Genomic DNA, 27,532 nt, shown 5'->3' with positions numbered 1-27,532 from the left:
AGTATGGTAGGAAGACTGAGAATTTAAGGCCCTTTACCCTTTCAAGAAGCCTGCTCTCCTCCAAGATGAAATAATAACATATTTACGTCTTTTATTCTTAAGGTTTTCTGTTCTACTTTTGGGGGAAGGGGGTCATCTTGAGACAGGGTCTCTCCCTATGCAGTCCAGCCTCAACTGTTGATCCTTCTGCTTCTGTCTTCCAGAGTGCTAGGATACAGGTGTGTGCCGCCATGGCTGGCCTCTTCCCCTTTATTTACCCAGACATTGTTACTGGGTAGAGAAAAACTGGAAATGTCACTTTCCTAGATTCCCCAACAGCATCTTAATCTGCGCTTCCTCTCTTGTCTTCGTTTCGAGTGGAAGAGCCCATTCTTGTGAGGTGGCAGCCATATTTATTTTTACTTCTGGTCACAAACAGCAAAAGGAAAAGGTCAAAGACTGTTTTCGTTCACACAAGGGTTAGCCACTCTCCCCATGAACAGAATAGTGTTCAGAGCAACTTCCCTGATGAGGACCAGGAAGGGCCTGTTGGCCTTGAAGGTCACCCTGCTTGGGTTCAGTGAACGGCCAGCAATCACGACGGCAGTGCTCGCTGCTGCTTCGCTGCCTTCCTCATTCACCTGCAGGTCACACAGGAAACAAGCATTAGCTACCCTGCTAGTCCACACACAGAGACCCTGCAGCTCCTCATACTGATGTTTTCCAGTAGCTAGTGTGAATGAAATGTATGCCCTGGCAATGCTGCAGCCCATACGGGGCGGTTCCGTTGAACTTCTCCATATTGGGGTTCATGGTCTTAAACTGATGAGGTTGATTGACCAGGTCTCTTCCTCAAGAGGGCACCAGGTCTCACTACAGAGGGCTGTGAGCCACCATGTGGCTGCCGCGAATTGAACTCAGGACCTCTGGAAGTTAAGGCTGTAACCGCTGAGCCATCTCTTCAGCCCTAATATGCTTGGACACAAATGATTCCCTCCAGAAGCCTCATTCTTACATCCAGTGGATGTAATGCCCTGGGCTCACCCAAAGTCTTGCGAGAGTTGTACAAGTGTGATTCCTGAACTAGAAGTCACAGTCTGGTAGCATGGTAGAACGCTATCATAGGGCCTTGTTTTGAACCAGCTGCTAATAGAAATTCAGGAGCAAGATCAGACATCTATAACTGAAATAGATTCACTCTTAAAGTATAAAAAAATCCTAGGTATAACTACCCCCAAACAGCTACACAGAAGCTGTGCCTTATGAAAAGACAGTCCTCCAGTTGGATGAGATGTTTTTCTTGGAGTAATAACCTAAGCATGTGTTTGAATGACACATCCGAAGGGCAGGCTGCCTTCTGAAAAATCTGACCATTGATAACATTTTGTGTTACTGTCTTCTCTGGGATAGGATCTTGCTGTGCTTTCTAGTAGCTGAGGCTAGCCTGTCATTCAGGATCCTCCTGTATTAGCCACCTACTCTGGTTTCTTTTTTTTTTTTTTAATATTTATTTATTTATTTATTATATTATGTGTACAGCATTCCTTCCACGTGTGCCTGCAAGCCAGAAGGGGGCGCCAGGTCTCATTATAGATGGCTGTGAGCCACCATGTGGTTGCTGGGAATTGAACTCAGGACCTCTGGAAGAGCAGTCAGTGCTCTTAACCTCTGAGCCATCTCCCCAGTTCCCTCTGGTTTCTTTTAAACAGTCTTATATACCCCTTGCTGGCTTTCAGCTTTCTTTATAGACCAGGCTGGCCTGGAACTTGTGGCAATCCTCCTGCCTTTGCCTCCTCTCCTGGACCATTAAGTACGTGTGATCTCTGTGCTTTGTGGGGCTGGTTAATGTTTCTTTCTCTTCCCTTTGGCTGGTCCACATCTATTCCATGTTCATGCTAGGACTAAATTTCCAAGTAGTGTGAAGATAAGATACAGCCGGCTCCCACTTCCCTCAGGTCCCACTGAGCTTGGCTCCTACGATTAGTTCTCTGGCACTTGCTCTGAACCTTTCTCTCTGATTGCAGCCTTGCAAACTCAAGCCCTGTACACTTTGTCTAATGTTGGCCCGTTTCCTTCTGCTCAGTCTTTGCTCCCAGGATGAACAGCCTCCACCACTCGGTGTCCAACCTGAACGTCTGTGAAAACCCCCTGAGATCTGTGTAAAGAAACAGATTCTTAGGCTCCTCCCACGCCCATCAGTCTCCAAGGGTAAAGATGCTAAGGAGCCACACTTCGGTATCTGAGAATCAGAACTACAAGCTGGCACGACTCACCCTAACACATCCTGTGCTCACCTCGGTTCAGGGAAGAGAGGCTGAGCAATACTCCATGATTTTCCTCCCTGAGACTTCTCAGATTTCAGCGCACTATTGTGTGTAGTGAATCTCTCAGGATCAACATGTGCCAGCCTAACTAGGTTTCCTGGAATGTTGTCTCTCACAAGAGTCTCCTAGAACACACCTGGGAACACTAAGGCGAGCCACACTCATTAGTTACCCCTTTCTTATGCTCAATTGCTCTTCACCCGCTTCACTTAAACACACGCCCCTCCCCATTCTGTCCAGATTGGGTTTTAGTCTTTTACCCCGTGCTTTCCATATTCCTGAAACATCCCAGAATTCCCTCTCAGTGACCTGTGCTGGCTCCTTTTCCTTGGGCTTCCCTCTAACTATGCTTCTCTGGCAGGAGAGGCGGTCAAACAGCTGGAACTTGAATGCCATACACAGGCAGACCTCACGGAGAAGGCTTCAAGCTTCTCCGAGTGCATGATTAAAGGAATGTTGCAAACTTGCCTCTTCCCCGTTCTGTCCTGCTGCTAACAGACCTGCTGTGTCTGCCCAAGAGCGCAGCAGGAAACTCCAGACACTTGTGCAGACGGATAGCAATGCAGAAAAGGCAGAAGGTGGAGGGAGATGAACTCACCTCAAGAAACGCTTTGTGGAATGCATCAGAGACATAGAGGTCATTCCTGCCGTCTGCAACAATCCCTAGAAAGGAAGATCAGGAAAGCGGGTGTGTGATTTGACTCCAGGCCACACAGGAGATCAGTCTGAATGAAGACATTCTTCTGGGCGGTTTGAGAAGTAGAATGCTGAACTCCCCTAGTAATAACCTCCACCCCCTCACTGGATACCTCTTAAAAACAGGGAGGTAGTTGGACTTCTTTGACCTGGATCTTGTGAATTTAATCTCATGTCAGCTTCTTGGGGAAGGTGGAAGGGTGGGACTCTGTTCTTAAAGAAAAACCTGACTATATCAAATAAAAATGTTTTCCCAGACTGGTAACATTTTTGAGAGGTTTGGCTTTCACAGCTATTTTAAAGGTAACTCAGTAAAGATAAAATCCAATTACCTGGTTGATACCTTTTTAAGATAGAGTCTCTTTGGGTAGCCCCGGCTGGCTTTAAACTGTCATCCTGCCTCAGCCTTGAGTGTTGAGATTATAGTTTTGTGCCACCATGCCCACTTCTGGGCTTCTTTTTGACAGAGATATCGGGGGTCAATGAGATTGTTCATTGGGTAAGGGCACTTTGCCCCCAACCCTGACAACCTGAATTTAATCCCTGGGATACACATGTCTTTAAACACCTGAAAGTTGTACACACACACACCATGGCACTTGTGCATCCTCATTCACAGATAAGTGTATAGATAAGCAAAAGATATTGCCAGACATGGTGGCACACACCTATAATCCCAGCACTCAGGGTGGAAACAGCACAGTCAGTTGAAAGTCAGTCCTAGCTGCACAGTGGTTTCCAGACCAACCTGGGCTGCCTAAGACCCTGTCTCAACCAAAAAAAAAAAAAAAAAAAGTATTTTAAGATCCATTTTTTAGCTTTAATTTACTGTCATCTCGTTTTTATTTTATTCAAGATTTATTTTCTTGTGTGTGTGTGTGTGTGTGTGTGTGTGTGTGTAGGCACCTATGAAATCAGATCTCCTGGAGCTGGAGTAACAGGAAGTTTGTGAGATGTCTGCCTTGGATTCTGGAAACTGATCCTGGGTCTTCTGCAATAATGATCCATGCTCTTAACTGCTAAGCCATCTCTCTAGCTTCTTTTTTATTTTGCTTTTGAGACAAGGGCTTCTTAAATAGCCCAGGCTAGCTTTCTGCCCTACCTCCCAAGTGCTGGAATTATAGGCATGTCTCAGCATGCCTCACTTTTAATGTCTGTCTCTTTGAATTCCAATGGTGTCCTCTCCTCTATTAGATATAAAATCATAGGATGACAGTACTGGCTAGACTCCTGGAAACACCCCCTTTCACAGTGGGGCTGGGAAGAGCAAGGGATTGCCACAGCTTATCACAGAGCCCAGATCAGAATCCAGGTATCCTGACTTGACACTCTTTTCTGTGCTTCCCTTGACTCTCTCTCCCACATGTGGTCAAGCCTTCACCTCGAAGTAGAGAGGAGGCAGTTTTCTCCTTTACCAACCTGGGAGTTGGGACTTCTCAGGGTTGAACAGATCCACAAGGCCCATGTCTTGCAGCTGCTCCTTTAGACTGAAGCTATCCTCAGTGCGGAAGCGGGGCATATGGACCACAAGCATGGTCTCCGTCAGCTCGTCTAGCCACTCCTGGAGCAGCTCTGGGCTGAGTTCCCGCTCCACCTTGGCCAGGCTCTTCTCAGGCTTGGGCAGGATGAGCACCATGGTGATATCATCGCCCTTGAAGGGCAGCTCCAGCACCTGGGTGCCTTCCGCTACACGCCGGTATTTGAATTTGCCTTCCTGGTACATCATAGACACTGGGCATGTCTGCTCATCAGCCTTGTAGAACATCTCCCTCCTTGTGTTCTCAGGGCTAAACTTTGACTTCCACAGGCCCTGAAAGACGTCAGATTGGAGAATCATAAAGCAAGATCAAAAATATCCTAGCTGAATACATCCTGATATGGGACATAATCATAATCATTGTCTGATTGCATCAGCAGATAAATGCAGCTGTTAGAAAAGCTCAATGTCAGGGCTGAAGAGATGGCTCAGTGGTTAAGAGCATTGCCTATTCTTCCAAAGGTCCTGAGTTCAATTCCCAGCAACCACATAGTGGCTCACAACCATCTGTAATGGGGTCTGGTGCCCTCTTCTGGCGTGCAGGCATACAAACAGACAGAATATTGTATACATAATAAATAAATAAATATTTTTAAAAAAAGAAAGCTAAATGTCTCTTAAAAGGCTAAGAGTTATGTGTGAATGGCACGGTTACTTCTGTGTATTTCTATGTTTTTCAGATTTCCAGCAATATTAGTATTATTACTTTTTTAAAAAAAATATTTATTTATTTATTTATTTATTTATTTATTTATTTATTTATTTATTATGTGTACAGCGTTCCTTCCATGTGTGCCCGCAGGCCAGAAGGGGGCGCCGGGTCTCATCATAGATGGTTGTAAGCCACCATGTGGTTGCTGGGAATTGAACTCAGGACCTCTGGAAGAGCAGTCAGTGCTCTTAACCACTGAGCCATCTCTCCAGCCCTAGTATTATTACTTTTACGTGTGAGAGGAGGGGCTTGCCCCTGTGCGTGTGTGGACATCAAAGGGCAACTTATCACCATGCAGGGACTCGTTCTCTCTTCCCACCATGTGGGTTCCATGCTGGAACTCAGGCTGCCTCGCGTGGTGACAAGCACCTTTATCAGCTGAGCCATCTTGCCAACCTAGTATTTTTTTTTTTTAATCAGAAAAGTCTAAATCCAAGACTAGCCTACAACCCTGTTTGCAAGTACATTCTGCCTTGTGTTTCTGCTGACAGCCTCCAGAGCTCGGTGCTCTATCCCTGATGAATTAGAGGGCAGACTCAGCAAGCCCAGGAATCTGTCTGGAAATCCTGCCTGACTTCCGGCACCATTCTTTCTCATTGTCTGACTCTTTGCCCTTGCTATAAAGTCATTTAACTTTGAGTGGTGGCTTCTCACCAGCAAGTTAGGCATTAGAAAGAGCCAAGGGCTTTAGAATGTGAACTGTGTGCTCTAAGGGTGTACAAATACCTCACTAAGCATTTCACGTGCTCACCTACTCTGTCCCTTTGATAATTCTGTAAAGTAGGTGGAGTCTCGTTACCATTTTGTAGATGCAGAAATCAGGCCATAGGAAAGTCCCCAATATCTCCCCAGTAACTCACAAGAATTTGTATACTTGGGCTGGGTGGTGGTGGCACACGCCTTTAATCCTAGCGCTCAGGAGGCAAAAACAGGTGCATCTGAGTTTGAAGCCAGCCTGGTCTACAAAATGAGTTCCAGGACAGCTAGGGCTGTTACACAGAGAAATCCAGTCTCAAAAAACAAAAACAGGGGGCTGGAGAGATGGCTCAGCGGTTAAGAGCATTGCCTGCTCTTCCAAAGGTCCTGAGTTCAATTCCCAGCAACCACATGGTGGCTCACAACCATCTGTAATGAGGTCTGGTGCCCTCTTCTGGCCTGCAGGAATACACACAGACAGAACATTGTGTACATAATAAATAAATAAATATTTAAAAAAATTATTAAAAAAAAACAAAAACAAAACCCCACATACTTACAAACAAGAAGTCAAGATTTCAACAAAAAATCATACCGCATAAATGGCCCAAGGTCTCACTTGCAGTGGCAGGAAGATCAAGAGTACTAATAAACAGCAAATTGTCCCATAAACTGTAGGGTAACATGCTGTGGGAATGCAGTCTATTGTTCTAATAAACAGCAAATTGTCCCATAAACTGTAGGGCGACAACATGCTGTGGAAATGCAGACTATTGTTCTGGAGGAGAGGGGATCTCCAAGTGGCAGAGTGATTGATACTGGCAGTGACTGGCCAAGTCCCTGGGCCGCAGGGAGGAAGGAGAAGCACCAACAGTGCGTGTCGAAGGACAAAAATACGTCACAATTCCAGCTGCTCTGCAGGGATGGTCCTCCAGAGTGTCCATGGTGTCTTTTCCACTATCCTCTCCCTCTCCTTCTCAAATGTGGTAAAACTGGAGTGGTCGTTAGACCCCTGGACTCTGAGGAAAACAATTCATATACATGGCCACATCACAGGCCCCTTCTTAGTCTGCAGTGAGCCCGGTACTCAGAGCTTCTGAACCCCAAGGAGCTGTATACAATAGAAATTGCTGTAGGCAGTGGAGAAATCCATCAGTAAAATCATTTTGTTTCAGATTATAAATACATTAACTGAGCATAGTTTGATAGCACACGCCTTTAATTCCAGCACTCAAGAAGCAAAGGCATGTGGGTCTCTGGAGGCCAGCCTGGTCTACTTAGCAACTTCCAGGACAGTCAGAGATGCATAATCTTAAAAAAAAAAAAAAAAGAAAGAAGACAAAAAAAAAAAAACATTAATTGCATGGCAGAAATTGTCACACAAGTGCAAAAGCTTGAAGGATGGTGGGCTGTAGTTCACCTGTTCTGCCCCAACCTGGAGACATGACTAAGCCCCTGGACTGCTGGGCTCTTCAAAAATTTATGTGGTTGCCTAGCTCATGCATGGACCATTTCTCAGGAGGGATCTGACTACACATGCCCCAAGATGTGGAAGGGGGTGAGCTTCATAGTGAGGGGAAGTCCCTGGGGTCTCTCTAGGACCAACTGGAGTACCTTGAAGTAAATGGTGTTAACCAGCACCAGGGCTGTGAGCTCGTTGATGGCTCCCGGGGGGATGACGTCTTTGATGCGGCCTTCAGTCTTATTAGCTACCCAGTCGTTGATGCTCACTCGGGATTGCTCTGCATTTTCCTAAAAAAACACCAGGAGGATGAGTGGGGAAGCGGGAGGGGAATGGGAAGAGGGAAGGAAGTGTAAATTTTTGAATGGAAAAAAAAATAAATTAAAAAAAAAAAAAGAAGTAACACTGTGACCTGTGCAACTCAATTACGCTTGAATTTCAGGTGCCCCCTGCACAATGCATTTTGTTCTTCATTTCTCTGCTCTCGTCCGGTGTCTGGTTGAGAGGCCACCGCTTTAGCCCGCTTATGAAGCCTCACACATCCCATACACCGTCACCTGTGATTTCCTATGGCTAATCTTTTGTCATGCCGGCGGTCAAACCAGGAACCAGCCCACTAATAATGTTAGAAGAAGAGAAAGAAAGAGGAGACCAAGGATCAGGAAAGAAGGACGCAGAATGTAGTCTGAAGAGCAGAAGGCCCGGTGTTATCTACTCTGATGCTGGAAAACCTAAACTCACGGGAGCATCTTCTCCAAACATGGTCTATGGGAAGAAATGAGTAATGATGTGGTTAAGAGGAAAGGAGGGGTAGTCCTGTGTAGTAAAATAAGTTTAGAAAATGTGGTGGTGGTGTTCACCTTTAATCCCAGCACTTGGCAGGCCACAGGCAGGCGGATCTCTGTGAGTTCAAAGCCAGCCTGGGCTACAGAGTGAAATAAAATGCTGATGGAATGAAGCTTGGTGGTTGGAATGGGACTGGCCCCATCGCTTCCTGTGTTTGCATACTTAGCCCCCAGCTGATGAAGGATTTTTGGAAAGGATTAGGTGTGTCCTTCCTGGAGGAAATATGTAACTGGGAATCAGCTTTGAGGTTTCAAAAGCCCATGCCAGCCTCAGTCTCTCTCCCTGCTTGTGATCAGGCCTGTGGCTGCCAGTCTGCAGCCACGCTTTCCACCATGATGAAAATGGACCACGCCCTCTGAAGCCCTAAGCAAGCCCTCAGCTAAATGCTTTCATTTTTAAGAGTCACTTTGGTCATGGTATCTCTTCACAAAAATAGAACAGTAACTAAGACAGAAGTCAAGGTATTTTTTTGTTGTATTATACTTTATAAGCTTGGGTGCTTCATGAGCTCCAAGGGGGCATGTACCAGTTTTATTTTACCATGACATATTTGAGCTTGGTAAGATTAAATAAAAAAGTAATTTCTTACACAACGTCTTTAGAGAACCCCCATAACAGAAGGCGTGAGTACCGTTGCTCTCTGAAGTCTGGAGTAAGGGTTACTGTGCCAAGGGTTTTGATTTGTCCTCAGCCTCCCCCAGCCATTGGCAAGTACAGCAGTATTCATTGGGATCCTGTTTCTCCCCCTTCTCAGTGTGAGTGGCAAGGACTCACCTTGAAGTCCAGGGGCTGGAGCTTGGCTCCATAGACGATCTCACTAATGTCCTGATAGGTCTCATTGAAGGTAAGGGATTTGTCTCCAAAAAGGCGGTTCGCTGCTACCAAGTTGGAGGACTTGTTGGCTTTTCGATAGAGTCGGCAGTTCAGTTTGGCAAAGAAGAAGTGAATCTGATCGGATGTTTTCTCCGAGATGGTATCAAACTTAAAAACCTATAGACGACAAAAGAAAACAGTCGGTGTGATTGGGCAGCCCAGTTACCACGGGTACCAGGTACAGTGCTGGACCAACAGCCGTCTCAGCGGCTAAGTTCCCTCCAGTACAGTGCCTGGTACAGCACGAGCAGCTCATGTTTTGAAAACGACTATGCAAGAAAAAGAAGAGTAAAAGGCGGGGAACGTAATGGGGAAAGACCAAAAGACAGGACTGCCACCTGCTCCTTAAGGGGCTGCAGACCAACGCAGGGTACTTTCCCACCCCAAGGGGGGAAAGCATCTTGGTAATTCTCGACAGATCGAGGAACCAAGATAGTGGATCTCACTGTAAACAAGCATTTCCACAGCATCTGCTTGGGTCAGCACCTCTTCAGGGCTCTGCCATGCTGGCTGTGGAAGGGCTGAGAAAGGCAAAGATTGTGTCAGCAAGGAAATAAATAAACCCAGAATCAGAGTCATGGGGTTAAAAGGACTTAAAAGTCCCTCATACCAGTCAGAGCCATAGCAGCTGCCACAGACCCAAACCACCGTCTTCACCACCAGCACACAATGGGGAGGCTGGCCCCTCCCCCCTCTATGCTCTGTCCTCCATGGGAAAATGTAGCCAGCTGCGTGGTATCACACCTGATGGAGATGTATAATCAACTCCTGAGATGGCTAAGGCCTGACCTATGCTATGATCACGCAATGATTATCAGCTGCCTGCATATGCGTGAACCTATGGGCAGTGCCCACCTGGCAGTTCGGGGTTGGCAGCCCATGCCTACTTAAGGGCTGGGAGAGGTTTGCAAAGAGAGAGAGGAAGGAGAGAGAGAGAATTGTAAAAAGTCCTGGAATAAACTGCAGTGAGAAGAGCTCCCGTGGTCGCGTCATTCCTTGCGGGACGAGGGTGGCCGCGACAGGAAAAGGCTTTTCGGTTTTATTTATTCTGCAATTCAGGTTTTCCTGATTTTGTTCTAATATGTACTCTGTGCTTGTGTGTGTGCCGTGTGCACGTGGGTGTGTGCACACATGCAGGTAGAGCTCAGAGGACAACCTCGAGTCTTGTTACTCAGGAACCACACACCTTTCTCTCCTCCTTAAAACAATGTTTATTTGGAGGGTGGTGAGTGAAAGCCTCGTGTGTGGGCGTGCCTAAAGAGCCCAAGAAGGCTCTGGATCTTCTGCTGCTGGGACTACACGAGGTTATGAACTGCCGGATGTGGAAGCTGGGGATCTAACTTGAGTCCTCTGGAAGAGAAGGAAGCTCCTTTCACCTCCGAACTCTCTTTCCAGACCCATCTTTCCCTTATGTGAGACAGTCTCTCATTGGCCTGGAGCTGCCGCAAGGGATCCGCCTTTCTCTACTGGCCCAGCTCTGGGATCCGCCCGTCTCTCCGCCCCAGCTCTGGAATTACAAGCCTGTGCGTCTGGAGCTCAAACTCAGGACTTGTGCCTGCAAGGCAAGCTCTTTATCCTCTCCCCAGGCCCCTTTTGAATCACACTTGGCTAAAAGCTCTGTGGGTTTCTCTTGGAGAGAGAGTCACACCGTTTTTCTATATCTGACATCACACGTGTGCGTTGGGAAGTTCTGTAGAAGAGACTCGGGACATGTTTGATTACAAGTGATGTTATATCTCTGGTGGGTTTTTCTGCCTGTCTTTATTTTGCGTTGGCAGAAATTAAGCCAAGAACTCTGTGCATTACTAGTCAAGTGCTCTACCCCCAGCCACGTCTTCAGCTCTTGTTTCTTTTCATAGAAAGGATCACATTTAAGTTCACATTTGAGGACAGGGACAGGAGCTGCTTGAGACTGAGGCCAGTGTGTGAGAACTTACTGATAGGGAGCGGCATTGTGACAGGAGTTTCTAATGTGCTGCCCGGCCTCCTTCACAAGAGCGCCAGGGACAGACTGCAGGGAAAGGACAGTCTGTTGTCCACTGTGCTGGTGACACGGAAGAAGCAGCGTGGCGCCTCTGAAAGCTGAGCCCTCTTCTGTGGAGAGCAGGTGTGCATCCCCTCAGCCCTGAGCTGAACAAATGAAGTTTAGTGGAAACCGGCCACTGGCATAGATGGAGGTAAACCTTCCTAACTTCCAGAATTCAGTGGCTTGGAATATGCTTTATTACCAATGATTAATAAAGAGCTGCTTTGGGCCTATTGCAGCACAGAATAGAGCAAGATGGGAATTCTGAGCAGAGATTAAAAAAAAAAAAAGAAGGTGGAGTCAAAGAGATGCCATGTAGCAGCTGAAGGAGACAGAACCATGAGCCTGGTGGCAATACTTAAAATAATAAAAATGGTTTAATTCAAGATGTAAGAGTTAGTTAATAAAAAGCCTAAGTTAATAGATCAAGCAGTGTTTTAATTAATATAGTTTCTGTGTAATTCTTTTGGGTCTGGGGACCTGGGAAATGAACAAGCTGTCTCTGTCTATAAGATTCAACCTGAAGAAAGCCAACAGGGCACTCAAGTCAAGGGCAAAGTAAGGATCTAATGTTTCCACCCATGGTTTAGGGTGATACAAGTGGCTACTTCATTCATGGTATTTCTTATCATCTTGCTACACACACACACATACACACAGAGTATACATATACATATATACACACATATAAATGGTAAAATAAATGAATATACACATAACTGGGCATAGTAGTACACACCTGTAATCCCAGCACTTGGAAAGTAGAGGCAGGAGGACCACAAGTTCAAGGACAATATTGTTGAAAGGAGGCTGCTTGTTCATTTCCCAGCCGCTCAGACTCCCAAAATAACCACATAGAAAGTGTATTAATTAAATCACTGCTTGGCCTATTAGCTCTAACTTCTTATTGGTTAGCTTTTACATATTAATTTAACCATTTGTATTAATCTGTGTATCGCCACATGGCTGTGGTTTATCAGGTAAAGTTCCGGCATCTGTCTCCAGTAGGGCTATATGGCTTCTTTCCACTCCACCTTCCTTCTCCCAGCATTCAGTTTAGTTTTCCCCACCTAGCTCTATTCATTTGCCCTATCACAGGCCAAGACAGTTTCTTTATTTCCCAATGGTATTCACAGCATACAGTGGGAAATCCCACATCACAACATGTGTGAGACATTGTTTCAAAAAATGAGTGAATGAGAGAGAGAGAATGACTAACAAGAGAAGTTGTGACACCAGCCTTCTCTCATTTATAAATAGTACAGAGCATGGGCTGGCAAGAGGACTGAACAGGTACAAGCACTTCTTGTCAACCCTGACAGCCGGCATTTGATCCCTAGAACCCACAAAAAGTCACATGAGTAGCTTGCATCTGTAATCCCAGCGCTCTTATAATATGGGGTGGAGAGACCAAAGAATCACCTGGAAGTTTGTAGGGAAGCTAGCCTGGACTCTGCAGAAGGGCAAAAATGAGGGACCCTCGCTCAACAAAGTGGAAGGAGAGAACCGACTCCTGAAAGTTGTCTTGGGCCTCCACACACATGCCGCAGCACTCAAATAATAATAAGTAAAATAATTTTTAGATGCGAGAGACTAGGAAACATTTATAAAGAAGACATTCAGGTAGTAACTCCTTGACTAATTAAAGAAATAGCCACATGGTAGCTAATACTTGTAATTCTGTTATTCATAAGGCTGAGGCCAAGTGATCATCACAAGTTCAAGGCCAGTCAGAGCTACTTATTGTAAGTATGGGGTCAACCTGGGCTACATAGTAAAAACCTTTCTCAAAAACTGAAGGGTTATTTTGAAAAATAATCCTGAACAGGAGAAATTGCTCAGTGGTTAAGAGCATTGGCTTCTGCTCTTCCAGAGGCCCCAGGGTTCAATTCCCAGCGCTCACATGGCAGCTCACAACTGTCTGTATGTAACTCCAGTTCCAGGGGAACTAACAGAGACACATGCAGGAAAGAAAGAAAGAAAGAAAGAAAGAAAGAAAGAAAGAAAGAAAGAAAGAAAGAAAGGAAGGAAAGAAGATCCCAAGACATGAAACAATGATTCAAAGAGAGTCATAACCCACAGTGAGTTCACCTACACGATCATTAGACATAAAGAAGTTTGAGAGATGTTCCCCAGCAAGGACAGAGGTAGAGAGCTTCACACTGTACCTCCATCAGCTGCTTGAGGGTGTCATTACAGGCACCCAGCTTGGTCATAGCAAAAGCCGTGGAGATGCTCAAGGGCGACAAGAAAATGTTGTCATTGTCATTCTTGGAGTCTGCCAGGTGCTGATAGAAGGTGGTGGCAAATCGAGAGTTGGCCTTGGACAGTTCCCAGACCCGGCGGTTGGTGGCCTCTGGGATCTTCTGCTCTTGGCCGTCCTCGTCAGTGGCCTTCTTGTTTGGAGAACGGTAAATGCACATGGGATTCACAGGGATGTCCCGGGGCTTCGCTATGCAGATGTCATCCACGGAGTTTCCATCACAGATCACACAACCCCAGGCACCAATGAGTAGCAGGGAGAGGAGACGTACCTTCCTGCAGGGGGACAGAACTGTGACTACCCATGCGCACTGGCCACCACAGTCCTATCCCCGAGAAGCACAGGTTCTGGTCTTTGCATTTGAACTAAGCTTCGCTGTCCAGAAGACCCGTCCTAGGCTCCTTGCATGGACACAGTTATATACTAGAAATATGTATGTATTCTTGCTCTGAAAAGGAGAATGCACTTTCCCTTGGTGAGTGGAACACACACATGTGCCCTCTAGAGAGACAGAGAGCAAAGGGAGCCAGCCTCCAGACACAGATGGCATATAGCCTGGGAGGCTTTGCCCAAGAGGATAAGAGAATGAATGCAGCCACTTCAGTGTCTGCTTGCTGAAGGTTCCCAGATCCATAGCCCCAGCCTGACTGTTGGCCAGACAGTCCCGTCTGGAAGGCCTGGGGCTGCCATGGTGAGATGTGACCTGCTGAGCTGGTTTCCCACCCACACATCTGCTCTTCCATCCTGCAGCCATGGATCCTGAACCAGGAAGTCACCCTGAATCCTTCCTCTCCTCATTTAGTCTGACCCTAGATTCTGTTAAGGCCACTTCCGTACCCCCTGACCTTTACTGCCTTCGCCTTGGTTCTGCCCTCATTCTTTTCTGTACCCTGAATTTTTCCCCATAGCTTCTAACAAGGGTCTTTAGTAAAGATAATTTCTCATTGAAGGTGTTAGGATTCAAAGAGGGTTTCAGGAGCCTAGGCTGCCTCATCCTCACTGTACAGCTAAGGATGACCTTGAACTTCTGATTATCTTGCCTCCGGACCCCAAATGCTAGGATGGTAGGCAGGTATAATGCCCAGTTTGATATCTTTCTAAAAAAAAATGAAATAGTAGCCAAGTGTGTTAGGGTATATATCCTTAATCTCAAAATTTAGGAGGCTGATGTAGGAGGATCATGAATTTGAGAGCAGCCTGAACTACATAATACCTCAATTAAAAAAAATGAAGTAATGAGATTGGCAAGAGAATCTGGACACTCAGTAAAGCAAACCAAGGAATAAATTCCCCAGAATATACCTGTAGCTAAAACAGTGTGGGCCAGGCTACCCCCAGTTGCTCTGGGGTACCTGAGCCACGAGAAGGGAGTCTGTATCTGGGCACTGAGTCTTTCCAGTCCCCTTCTGGGAGAAAAAGTCAGGCACAGAGTGCAGAAAAGACTTGCTGAGGAAGTCTGCTCCGTGGGAGACTCGGTGGGCTGTGGAGGCTGAGGGCAGGCAAAGGGTGTGTGGACTTTTGTGTGGTCTGAAACCAACTCTGCAGCTTGAGAAGTGGAGCCATTAAGGGGAAGGAGGAAGGTAGGGTGACAAGACGGAGGAGGGGTGAGGGAAGGGAGAGAGAGCTACGGTCCCTATCTCTCCATTGTCTGGTGTTTCTCATTTTGTACTTTGGGGCGTTTGGAAACGTGAGTGGAAGCGGGAGTGTAATAGAAACCACAGTGGCCAGGCTCTCCTTGCTTCACACTTACATCAAGAAAGGTGTGGTATCCAGGAGGGGGTCTCTCTATGAAAAGGGAACAGGGCTTTGGCATTAGTCAGAGGTCCCCAAGACCGGGGCAGTTGCTTCCGAGAGGAGCATCAAGCAAATTAGACGGCTGCCCTGGCCGCGTCCTCCGCGTCGCCCATCTCTTCCCATGGGAAGGTCTCCCTTGCGTCGGGAGCTAAGAACTTAAGATGGGGCTTAAGTGAAAGGACATCTTCCAAGTAGGTCATTAACTACCAGGGAGACAGCCTGGTCTTCTCAGTGTCAGAGGTCAGCCTTGTGAGTCCTTCAGAAAACTCAGCGAGATCCCTTACCTGTCTCCTGCGGCTGCACTCCCTATCCCATTGGAATACATGGCCAACGCGCTTCTACAGAGGAGGACAGGAGATGGTGCTGGCTGAGGCGGTCACTCTAAAAACTGCTTCTTTCCTCTAAATCTGACAGAGGTCCAGAGGCCAGGTGGGGGAGGGGGAGCTGGTCAGGAGAGAAGGGCTGAGGTCAAAGGCCGATGACCCATTCCCAGGGTTAAGCAAAGTATAGAACTCAGTGTTGTTTAGTTAGTAGGCAAGTTAAAGTTCAGTCAGGCCTAGGGAAAGTGTGGTCCCCCTTTCTTGCCCACAGCCCTACATTCTCCCATCACGTTTATGAGGGAAAGGGAAGAACACAGAGAATTCAAACCTGCTTAGGAGGTACCTGACTCAGGAGGGCTCTGAAGGAAAACAACTCTGATTAATCAAATCAGGAGACAGCAGAAGTGGAGGGGTGCAACTGGGAACAGTCGCTGTTATGGCTCCCCACCTCAGTGGGCTGGCCCCACAGTTGTGAAGCTAAAGTTGACCTTGAACTCCTGACCTTCTGGTTTCTACCTTCCAAGTGCTGGGATTATGGGTGTGAGCCTCCACCCGTTTCCTTTACTGTCCACAAGAGCAGCAACTGTTGAAATATCTTCCTTTTATTTTTTAATCTCAAAAGTTTATTTAGCAAAGAAGTTTCATATGTACACAGCCCAATTCTACACCACAGTCAACAGGCCCTTCGGGACGCCATGTTGACGCCTCTGCTGAACGCCAGTGTCGAGACTCTTCCCAAGCCTTCTAAGATGACGAAGCCGTTTGCTAGGATGAACACCGTGCAGGTGTTGTTCTACCACACGCACTGGCTGCCATCTCCACACACTCTCCAATCACAAGATTCATAAAGGGATCAAAGCCCCACAGAACTCCTCGTACATGTCTGCCACCATTTAATGTCAGCAATCATTTCTTGTCCATAAATGTCTTCAGTTCAGGGAGTGGGGGAGGGAACCTTGTTCATGGTAACTCCTCAGTAGGATCAGCATGACAAAAAATATTTCGTTTTGTTTGTTTTTTGAGACAGGGTTTCTCTGTTTAACTCTGGCTACCCTGGAACTCACTCTGTAGACCAGACTGGCCTCGAATTCAGAGATCCACCTGCCTCTGCCTACCAAATGCTGGGATTAAAGTGTGGGCTACCATTGCCCAATTTCAAAATAGTTCTTAAATACCAAACAAGCCAAGTTGTGTCTGTGTGTGTTATTACTAATAGTTTGGGGGAGGGAGCTAAGTAAATTCAAACTAATGGAAAAAAGGACTATTTCTTTCTGTTTTCTGTTTTCCTCTTCTTCCTCTTCCTCTTCCTCTTCCTCTTCCTCTTCCTCTTCCTCTTCCTCTTCCTCTTCCTCTTCCTCTTCCTCTTCCTCTTCCTCTTCCTCTTCTTCTTCTTCTTCTTCTTCTTCTTCTTCTTCCTCTTCTTCTTCTTCTTCTTCTTCTTCTTCTTCTTCTTCTTCTTCTTCTTCTTTTTTCAAGACAGGGTTTCTCTGTAGCTTTGGAGCCTGTCCTATAGACCAGGCTGGCCTCGAACTAATCCTATCACCAGAATGACTGTTACTGTGTTCAGTGTTCTATGATGTGAGGACTTGCGTTGTCCTCAAGAACTGTAGGGAATGCTTCTCTTTTAGACAGGAAAGCATCAAGACTGCAGCCATGTTGAGTTCTTGCCTGATGGAGTAGGATACTTCTAGGACAGATGGTCAAGCTGGTTGCTCACAGGAACCCATCACCCTTGACCAAAGAAAACTGAAAACTCGCCTGTTTAGCAAATGGAGGGGCACGACCTAGCACATGTCTAGGAACCATGTGAGGTTCTCCTCAGGGTCAGGGAGTAGCCATGAACAGAACCAATATACATAAAGTGGGTATAGGACCAGCAAGATGGCTCAGTTGGTAAAGGCACCTGCCACCAACCTGAGTTTGGTCCCTAGGACTCACATTAAAGGCGTGAGCCACCACCACCTAACTTTTTGCACGATATTTTAAGCACTGTTTCTCCTCTATCACCCCAAAAGAAGTTCCTCTCNCTCTCTCTCTCTCTCTCTCTCTCTCTCTCTCTCTCTCTCTCTCTCTCTCTCTCTCTCTCTCTCTCTCTCTTACACACACACACACACACACACATACACAGAGTAGCGCACACCTATAATGAAATTGAGGCAGGATTTGAGAGTTGGAAGATCAGCCTGGGCTACATAGTGGCGGCCCTGTCTTTAAAAGAGAAAGGAAAAAGAATTCAAACTGGAGGACACACATTTCTAAAGCTACGAGGAAGCTGGCCCTTTCACTGATTGCTCTGGGGAATGCAAATGGCCAGAGCTGCCATTCCGCATCAAGAATCCAACCTACACATGAGCATAAATTCCATCATCAGCAATTGGAACCTGCTTGCTGATAATTTTTTTTTTTTTTTTTTTTGAGACAGGGTTTCTCTGTGTAACAGCAGCCCTGGCTGTCCTGGAACTTGCTTTGTAGACCACGAAGGCCTCGAACTCAGAAAGATCTGCTTGCCTCTGTCTCCCAAGTGTTGGAGCTGGAATTAAAGGCATGCACTACCTGTCTGGAACCCGGTTTGTAATAACAAAAGACTGGAAATGATTCCCAGTTGGAGGTGACCAGATAAATAAAGAACAGCAGCATCCCTGTAGTGAGAACTAGCTTACTGTGATAACAGTGGGGGTTCTCCTCCTGTGCTGATGGAAGATCTAGAGCATCTAAGTGGGAAGAAAGGGACTGCAGGCATTACAGTACTGCAACTTTGTAACGGAAGGGAGGGTGGTGGAAGAAACAGTGAAAAACCCAAAAATATGTAAACAACCCCATTTCTTTGAGACAGGGTCTGCTCTATCTCAGGTTGGCCCTGAGGCATAACAAAGGCTGACCCTGAAGTGTTGGTCTTCCTGCCTCTGCCAATGCCCATTTTACATAGTGCTGAAGAGTTTCCTGCATGCTAGGCAACCAGTCTACCAACTGGATTTTCTGTTTTTGTTGTTGATGTCTGTTTTAGGGTTCTATTGCTGTGATAAGATCATAAAAGCAACCTGAGGAAGGAAGGGTTTCATCACAACCCCCAATCACAATCCCTCATCCAAGGAAGTCAGGGCAAGAACTCTAAGTAGGAACCTGGAGGCAGAAACTAAAGCAAAGGGGCTAGAAGGACACTGCTTTGTTGGAGGAGGGCTGTTCATCCCGCCTGTCCAGAACCAAAATAATCACACAGAAACCGTATTAATTAAATCACTGCTTGGCTCATTAGCTCTAGCTTCTTATTTGCTAACTCTTTTTTTTTCTTAAAAACATAAGTTTATTTCTCTCCTTTCATAGTTGCCAGTTTTTGCCCACAAGAATTATATTGTTATTTCATGTAATTTACTACATCCTGCTTTTCAATACCAAGAAGTAAATTTACAATTTTCAGAAACATCATATAGTTATTTTTTGGTATAGAAAATGATTATTTGCTAACTCTTACATCTTAGTTTAACCCATCTCCATTAATCTGTGCATCACCATGAGGTTGTGGCCTACCAGCAAAGTTTCAGCATGTCTGTCTCTGGCAGAGGCTCCATAGCTTCTCTCTAACTCTTCCTTCTTTCTCCCAGCATTCAGTTTAGTTTTCCCTGCCTACCTAAATTCTGCCCTATCAACAGGTCAAGGCAGTTTCTTTATTCACCAATGGTAATCACAGCATACAGAGGGGAATCCCACATCACCTCCCCTTTTCTGTTTAAATAAAAAAGGAAGGTTTTTAACTTTAACATAGAAAAATTACATATAACAAAACAGTTATCAAGCAAGAATTATAGTTATAATATTTATATCAACTTTATGTTTTATTATAACTAAGGAAAACTATAACTATAAATTCTTCAACTCTATCAAAGACTCCAGAAGGATATAATATTACCTAACTAAACAGGAAGTGCATTGTAAGCAACTCCTATAACTCTAGAAATAATAGAGACATCTCGCTGCCTGGAGAGTCACCCAAAGTTCTTCTGTACTGATGGAGGAAGGTCATTGGCTAATAAAGAAACTGGCTTGGCCCATTTTATTGGTTAGAACATAGGTGGGTGGAGTAAACAGAAGAGAATGCTGGGAAGAAGAGGAAGTGAGGTCAGAAGTAATGCAGCTCCTCTCAGAGCCAGACGCCTCAGACAGAGACGCCATGCTCAGCTCTCCCGGGTAGCCCCGACAGCTCTGCTCTCTGGAGCAGAGACACCAGGCTCCGCTCTCCCAGGCAGCTCCGACCCAGGATGGACGGAGGCTAGAATCTTCCTGGTAAGCGCACCTTGGGGTGCTTACACACATTACTAGAAATGGGCTAGTCCAGGTGCGAGAGTTAGCCGAGAAGAGGATAGATAGAAATGGGCCAAGCCGTGTTTAAATGAATACGATTTGTGTGTTGTTATTTTGGGGCTTAAGCTAGCAGGCGGCTGGGGTGCTGGGGACGCAGCCCCGCCGCTCCTATTTCAACACTGTATCATTAGGCATCCATCTTCAGCCTATAGGCCCATAGTATCCAGTAGACTTTTCCATGAAGTAGGAAATTTCAAAGATAGTTCCACCTATATTGGCAGTTTGTCAGTCACATTTTTCTGTGTCCTGCAGAATGGCTAGCAGTCGTTTCACTGTGGGTCCTGAATGTCCAGTTCAACAAGCAGTCCAGACAAGAGCAGTTTCTTGCCCAAATAGCTAACCTACTCCATAAGGAGTCTCTTCGATGCCCATCATCCTCTTTAAGTAACTGGTGCTGCCAGGAGCAGATGTGTCTCACCGTCATGAAAAGTCTTAACCTCTTAAAATATTCTAAATGCCATATTCTGTAGTCTTTGAAAGCTTTGAAGAATGCCTATCAATCTGAAATACGTATCTGTCCATCTAGAAAATCTAACTAACATGACTACAAACTTGACTATTATAGATGATTATCTATTTTTTAGATGATTATCTATTAACCTGTATTTCTTAATTATACATTACATTTTAAATGAGCTGGATAAACACAATACCTTAATCAAGAGCAGAAATATACATATAATAGAATTGACCTTAAATTGGTTTTTTTAAATATTTATTTATTTATTATGTATACAATATTCTGTCTGTGTGTATGCCCACAGGCCATTACCCCATTACAGATGGTTGTAAGCCACCATGTGGTTGCTGGGAATTGAACTCAGGACCTTTGGAAGAGCAGGCAATGCTCTTAACCTCTGAGCCATCTCTCCAGCCCCTTGACCTTAAATTTGTATCAATAAACAAGATCCATATGCAACCTTTCAGGGGTCTTGGTCCATTAAATCATATTAATCTGGAAGCAATCCTTAGGTTCTCATCCTCTGTGGAAACAAAAGAAGAACTTCCTTTTCAAAGCAACATATCCTTAGACCCAAATTCTGAAGTCAAGATACCTTTATAATATACATGCTGGTTTAGCTTAGCAGCCTATACAATGAAATGTCTCTCTGTACTTAGCTCCTTTACTGTCAAAAAATTCAAAGAAGACACGATAATATGCATAATCCAGACTCTCTGTGTATATTACATTACATCTTTACGTGGCTTGTTTATTTTTACTCTATTTCTTTTTAATATTTATTTTATTATCTTTATTCCTTTAATCCATTACTGTACTCTGTCTCTTTAAAAACTTTGTTTTATTTTTTAAAAAACTATTTACTTCTTTTTATAACTCTCTATACTCTTTTCCTCTTCTCCCCCAAGCCTATGTACATTTATCCAACACTGTGACTCATTTAGAGGTCTTTTATGTCTGAATCTGTCCTATTGTGTACCTATAATTATTTTCTGACCAGAAGTGCTTCTTAAAATGCTAAGCCCTTCTTATGAACTTAAGTGGTGCCATTGCTAGGGGAAATACAGTACTGCCTGCTTGCCCCGCCCAGTCCAGCACTGTGGAGCTGTTTGCTCCTCTGAGAGCCATGCTCACAGTTCCATTTTTAGGCACACAGTCAGTCTATGTTGCCATTAGCACTCTTTTACTAATCCTGTTTAAATGCTCTATAGCTGGACCTCATCAGCATTCGCTGGCAGCATGGTCCAGAAAGCTGCAGTTTCAAAACAATGTGGCCTTTTTTTACTGCTGAATCAGGAAAACCTCTCTTAATGGAACCATGTCTCTGCTTGCTTCTAGCAAACAGAGCCCACCCAAGAAAATGCCACTATCAAACCATGGTTAACTCTGTTCTTTTGTGTCTTGGATTCTCAGGTTTTACATGGATTTAGCCCACCACAATGGCACACCAATTTGTTGTTGAAAGGCCACTTGTTTGTTTTCTATCTGCCTGGCAGTTTAGACTAGCAAATTTTCAGCGCCTCTGCCTCCAGCAGCAGCTCCAAAGCTTCTTGCTAACTCTTCCCTTTTTCTCTCAGCATTCAATTTAGTTTTCCTCACCTACCTAAATTCTGCCCTATCAACAGGCCAAGGCAGTTTCTTTATTCACCAATAGTATTTACAGCATACAGAGGGGAATCCCACACTGCTTCTTGGCTTGCTCAGACTGCCACCTTATAGCAGTCTTCCCTCCATGACTACCAGTTTAGGGGTGATTACAGTGATCTGGGCCCTCCCACATCAATCATCAGTCAAGAAAATGCATCACAGGCTTGCCCAGAGGCCAATCTAGTGGGGGCATCATCTCAATTTTGGTTCTCTCTTCCAAAATAGTAGCTTATGTCAAGTTGACATAAAACTAGCTTGACTCTATGATCCACCTGCCTCTGCCTCTGAGTGTTGGGATTAAAGGTGTGCACCACGACCATCAGGTGGTTTTCTGATTTGTCACTTATGCAGAAAGGTTCTGACTTGATGAGTTACAAGGATGTCAATGCTGTGTCACAGAGGCTTGAGAAGGGGGGGGCCTCGTGCAGGATGAGGGTGGCAGCACCCAAGAAGAGGGACTGACTGAACCCTGAGCTGCTGGGAAGGAAGAGTAGGAAAGGCCCACTTCAGTCTGCTGGTCAAGGAGAGGTATTTAGGTGCCTGCCTGGCGAAACAATTTCTATTAGTTAATGATGTTCTATTGTCTGTAAACATTACTTTGCTGTTAGCAATTGCACTGTATCATGTTCCAAATATTCAATGGTGATAGGTGCCATTTCAAATACTATAAATACCAGAATCTCTGCTGGCTGCTTTCCAGACATTACCCCATCTGCTCTACCGGGATGTTACGGTGCTCTGCTTACAGATGGGAAAAACTGCTGTTTATTTGGTTTCAGTACTTTCCTCCATCACAGTTGGGGGTGGTAAGGTTCAAGCCACTGTCTAAATGCCAGCTTCACCTTTGTTTTTGGTTCGTTTGATTTTTGAGACAGGGTTTCTCTGGGTGCTCCTGGCTGTCCATCCTGGCCTTGAACTCACAGGGATTCTCCTGCCCCTGTTTCCTGAGTGCTGGGCATAAAGGCATGCGCCATCACAGCCCAATTCACAGATCTTTTGAACGTGTGCTCTTAACCACTGAGCCATCTCTCTCCAGCTGCTCTTCTGTGTGTTACTAGGGAATTAATTGTCCACGTCTTTCCTGGCTACAAAATAGAATTCACTTGGCTTTCTTTCCTCCCTTCCCTCGTTTTGAGACAAGCTCTTACTTAAGAAGGAGCCCAGGCTAGTACCAAACTCTGTCTTTTTTCCTCAGCTGGCTGTTTTCCTTCACACAAAGCTTAGATCTTCACCCACCATTTGGTTCTTTCCCTCTGGATAGTCAGAGTTTGTTCATAATGCTCTCAAAACCCAGGTCCCAGAAACGAACACAAAGGCTGTTTCTTTGGCTACAGATATTGTAGAGTGTGCTTGTCTCTGATGTGCATCCCAGATGAGCATGGCCACAGTGCAGCCTCTGCATTTGTGTAACCAATTTTTTTTTATTATTAACTTTATTTTATGTGCATTAGTGTGAAGGTTAGATCCCCTGGATTTACAGAGAGTTGTGAGCTGCCATGCGGGTGATGGGAATTGAACCCGGGTCCTCTGGAAGAGCAGGCAGTGCTCTTAACTACTGAGCCATCTCTCCATCCTAAGCAATTCTTTTTAGCAGCTCAGCTTCCATGTTGCACGAGGAAGTCGTAACTACTTCAAAGGCCCGGAAGTTACCAGCCAAAGTATTCCCTGATTCTCCAGCTCTTGAACCCAATGTTTTTGGGATATGCTCCTGGGATTCCATTTCTGAAAGCAAAGAACCTGACCATGTTTTTGATCAAGAAGCAAATACCTGTCTTCCTCTTCACTATCCAATATTAGCATCAGAAAGACAGCAGCAGGTCCGGGAGACAGTCCTCTTCGCTGTCCAACATTGCTATCAGCAATGCCGCTGTGCTCACCTCTATACTGCAGCAGCCTTTTTTTTTTTTTTTTTTTTTTTTTTTTTTTTTTTCCGAGACAGGGTTTCTCCGTCCGTAGCTTTTGGTTCCTGTCCTGGAACTAGCTCTTGTAGACCAGGCTGGCCTCGAACTCCCAGAGATCCACCTGCCTCTGTCTCCCGAGTGCTGGGATTAAAGGCGTGCGCCACCAGCGCCCGGCTTGCAGCAGCCTTTTGAGAATTCCCAGAGTTCTTTGGGAGTCCTTCCTGCTAGCCTGGCTTCAGCTCTCTCTCTCACAGCTCCCCTTAGCTTCTGCTGCATTGAAGGATCCCAAATCTCTTTTCTTTTGGTTCATCTTAGCTGGTTCAAGAAAGGGGGAAAGGCTATATACCAGGCAAACTAACTTGCGACTGTATTCCCCTTCTCATGAAGAATATTTTTTTGTTGTTTGCTTTTTTGTCTTGTTTTTGGTTTTTCAAGACAGGGTTTCTCTGTAAAACAGTCCTGGCTGTCCTGGAACTCACTTTGTAGACCAGGCTGACCTAAACTCATGGAGATCCACCCATTTCTGCCTCCCGAGTGCTGGGATTAAAGATGTGTGCCACCGCTGCCTGGCTGATATTTTAATAATTGTATAAAATAAAAAAAATTCTAATTTTTTTTGGAAACTTTAGTCATATCTGGAACTGGGGGCAAACTTTTTTATAAGGGGGCCAGGGATGCAGTTCCAAGGTGGAGTGCAGGCTCTGTAAGGGTAGCCAGGGTTTGATTCCCAGCACTAAAAACAAAAGTCTAAAAATATCCTTTAATTACTGTGTGTGATACATGTGCAGCTGTGAATATACTAGGAAACCTGTATGATCAGAGGACAATTCTCTGGGAGTTGATTTTCCCCTTCTGTCTTGTTTTTGCCATGTTGCATATTCCAGGGCAGCTTGGCGTTGACTTTTTGGGGAAATCTGTCTCTGCCTCCCGTGTCACCATTGGATTACTGGAGTTCCAGATGTGTGCCGCTGCAATTGGCTTTGTATGAAGCCCCAGGAATGGGATTCAGGTTAAGTGTGCACTTTAGCTCCTGGCTCATCTTTCTGGCTCCTAAAATGCTTGTATCAGGTAAAAAATTTTGGGAGGATCCCCATCATTTTTCTTCACTGAGTGGAAGCGAGATTGGAAAGCATGCATGGGCCTTCCCGTTCTTGCTATTAGGGGTTAGCTTGACAATCCATTGAGAGAAAAGAATATCACATTTGGTTCCCTTTCTATTTTTCTTTCTTTTTTCTTTTCTTCTCTCTCTTTTTTTATGTCGAGATTTCTCTGTGTAGCTTTGGAGCTTGTCCTAGAACTCACTCTGTAGACCAGGCTGGCCTAGAACTCAGAGATCTGTCTACCTCTGCGTCCTGAGTGCTGGGATTAAAGATGTGTGTCACCACCACCCTCCCCACTCTCATTTTTCTGACCTCCTTCAGGTCAGTAGCTCCTTTCTTCACCAGCCTCCAGTGTGAGTAGTAACTCTTGTGGGTAGGTGTTTCATGTGGCCTTTGCCTGTTGTCTCATATCCTGGGCTATGTGTTCTGTTTGGCCCCCACAGTAAGACCTTGGCAAGGAGCAAAGAGTAGCTTGGATTCTCCTGTGGTTACTGAGTAACTCAAGGTTTGGCCTTTCCATGGAGCTTCGGCACAGCACATAGCACAGAAGCGAGAGACTCTCCTGCTCCTCTGGATTGTTCAAAAAGATCTTGGACTAATAATAGCATCTTAGGGTGACAATTAAGGTGGGATGAAGCTTATCAAAAACAAACCGTGCATTATCACGCTGGCCGCTTTTCACAGGTTCTTGAAATGTCTTACTGGAATTTGCCCCAGTCCTCGGAACAGTTAGAAAGTTCAGTTTGGGTTTCAGGGAAATCAAACCAAACAGCAAATATTTATTGAACATATCCAGTGCACACAGCTGTGGGCCTTGAATGCACTGGGACTCAATACACATTTATATTTGAAGAGGTGCAGATTCTGAAGTTTGCTGAATTATCAGATAGTACTTCCTTAATGGAAAGATTATCAAGTCTTTTTTTTTTTTTTTAAAAAAAAAGAGGCATTATCACTAAGCAAGGTTGGGAGGTTGCACAAGAGAGAGTTGCACAGGGTCAAAGCTCATTATGTGTCCATTAGTTCAGAAGCTGTAGGTGGTAGGAGAAAGCCAGAGAAGAGGAACTGCAAAACACATAGAGAGTGGGAGCAAAGTCCCCAGAGATACTGGGGGGATTTAGTCTGCCCTGGAAGCAGCAGGAGGAAACGTGGTAAAGCTGGGCAAACATGAATGCTGTGATGACTGCAGACCAGGGATATGACTGTTGCCTCTTGGGCACATCTTCCAAGCCTTGTTCTAGAAAATCTCACCAAGTTCATTCCAGGGACAAGGAAGACCTGAGGAAGGAATGTGCAATGGCAGTAAGCTGGCTCCTGTTAGAACTTAAAGATCTGAGGCCCAGGGCTAGAGATAGCACAGCAGCTAAGAGCACTGGCTACCCTCCAGAGGATCCAGGTTCAATTCCCAGCACCTACATGGCAGCCCATAGCTCTAACTCTGCTTTCAGAGGCTATGATGCCTTCTTTCGGCTTCATTGGGCACCACATGTGTGTGGTTCAGACACACATGTATGTAAAAAAAAAAAAAAAAACCCAAAAAACTCATACAGATTTAGAAAAAAAAAAAAAGCCCTCCCACTGTGGGGAAGCAGACATGCTTTGAGTCTAGGTACAACCTAACTATCTAGGGAGTGAAAAGTCTAGTGAGAAATAAATATGGCAGGCCTGTTCAGAGACAAAGGGGTACAAGACGGCACCCTTAGGTTTTAACTGGATTTGGGAGGTTTAGGAGTATGACAGACTGAGATAACTATAATTATTCCCTGCAACTATTTCTTTCTTTTTTTTTAAAAAAAAATTTATTTATTTATTATATTATGTGTATAGCATTCCTTCCATGTGTGCCTGCAAGCCAGAAGGGGGCGCCAGGTCTCATTATAAATGGCTGTAAGCCACCATGTGGTTGCTAGGAATTGAACTCAGGACCTCTGGAAGAGCAGTCGGTGCTCTTAACCTCTGAGCCATCTCTCCAGCCCCCTGCAACTATTTCAAATGGCTTTGATGCCACAAAAATGACCTGCTTGGTCAAGGGATGTTAGGAGCATGTCCTCTGTCTTCAAGTCACTGCCAGGCAGATCTGCCAGTCTCTCAAACCCTTTCCTTCCGCTTCATCCCTCTGAGCTGGCTCAGGCCCTAATTTCTTGTAAATTAATCACAGCTGGGAACGCTGCCTCAGAGATCCATCACATCAAGCCCCAGCTTGACTTCCGTATTGGAATTTAATTGCTAGCAGACAAAATCCAAATGATTCAATAATTTTAATCCAGTCTCTTCAAACTACGCCCAGCTCTGGGCTGGAGAGCTGGCTCAGCAGTTAGGTGCACTTGTTTCGGCAGGGAATCCAGGTTTGATTTCTAGCATCCATATGGTGGTTTACAGTCATCCGTAACTCCAATTCCAGGGGATCCAACAACTTAACACCTTGGCTTTCATAGGCACTGGGCACACACACATACATGTATGATAAATCTTAAAAAAAAAAAAGGACCCAGTTGGGCATGCCTTTAATTCAGCACTCAGGAGGCAGAGACAGGTGAATC

General features: G+C 45.3%; 1 protein-coding gene across 1 annotated transcript; it reads right to left on the bottom strand.

The window, feature by feature from the left end:
- Positions 1-61: 61 nt before the first annotated feature.
- Positions 62-15,637, bottom strand: Serpinc1 (serpin family C member 1). The gene is made up of 7 exons (XM_050130652.1): positions 15,493-15,637; positions 13,320-13,689; positions 9,027-9,242; positions 7,559-7,696; positions 4,419-4,809; positions 2,902-2,966; positions 62-620 (listed from the first exon to the last, which is right to left on the bottom strand). Exons 1-7 carry the CDS (start codon positions 15,531-15,533, stop codon positions 432-434), a joined length of 1,410 nt encoding a protein of 469 aa, XP_049986609.1. The 5' UTR covers positions 15,534-15,637; the 3' UTR covers positions 62-431.
- Between the last annotated feature and the right edge of the window lie 11,895 nt (positions 15,638-27,532).

The sequence above is a fragment of the Alexandromys fortis genome, unplaced genomic scaffold (genome assembly GCF_014885135.2).
Source record: "Alexandromys fortis isolate MF-2015 unplaced genomic scaffold, M_Fortis_MF-2015_v1.1 scaffold_346, whole genome shotgun sequence".
Lineage (NCBI taxonomy): Eukaryota > Metazoa > Chordata > Mammalia > Rodentia > Cricetidae > Alexandromys > Alexandromys fortis.
The sequence above is the reverse complement of the archived record's forward strand: the minus strand, read 5'-3'. Positions and strand labels throughout refer to the sequence as shown.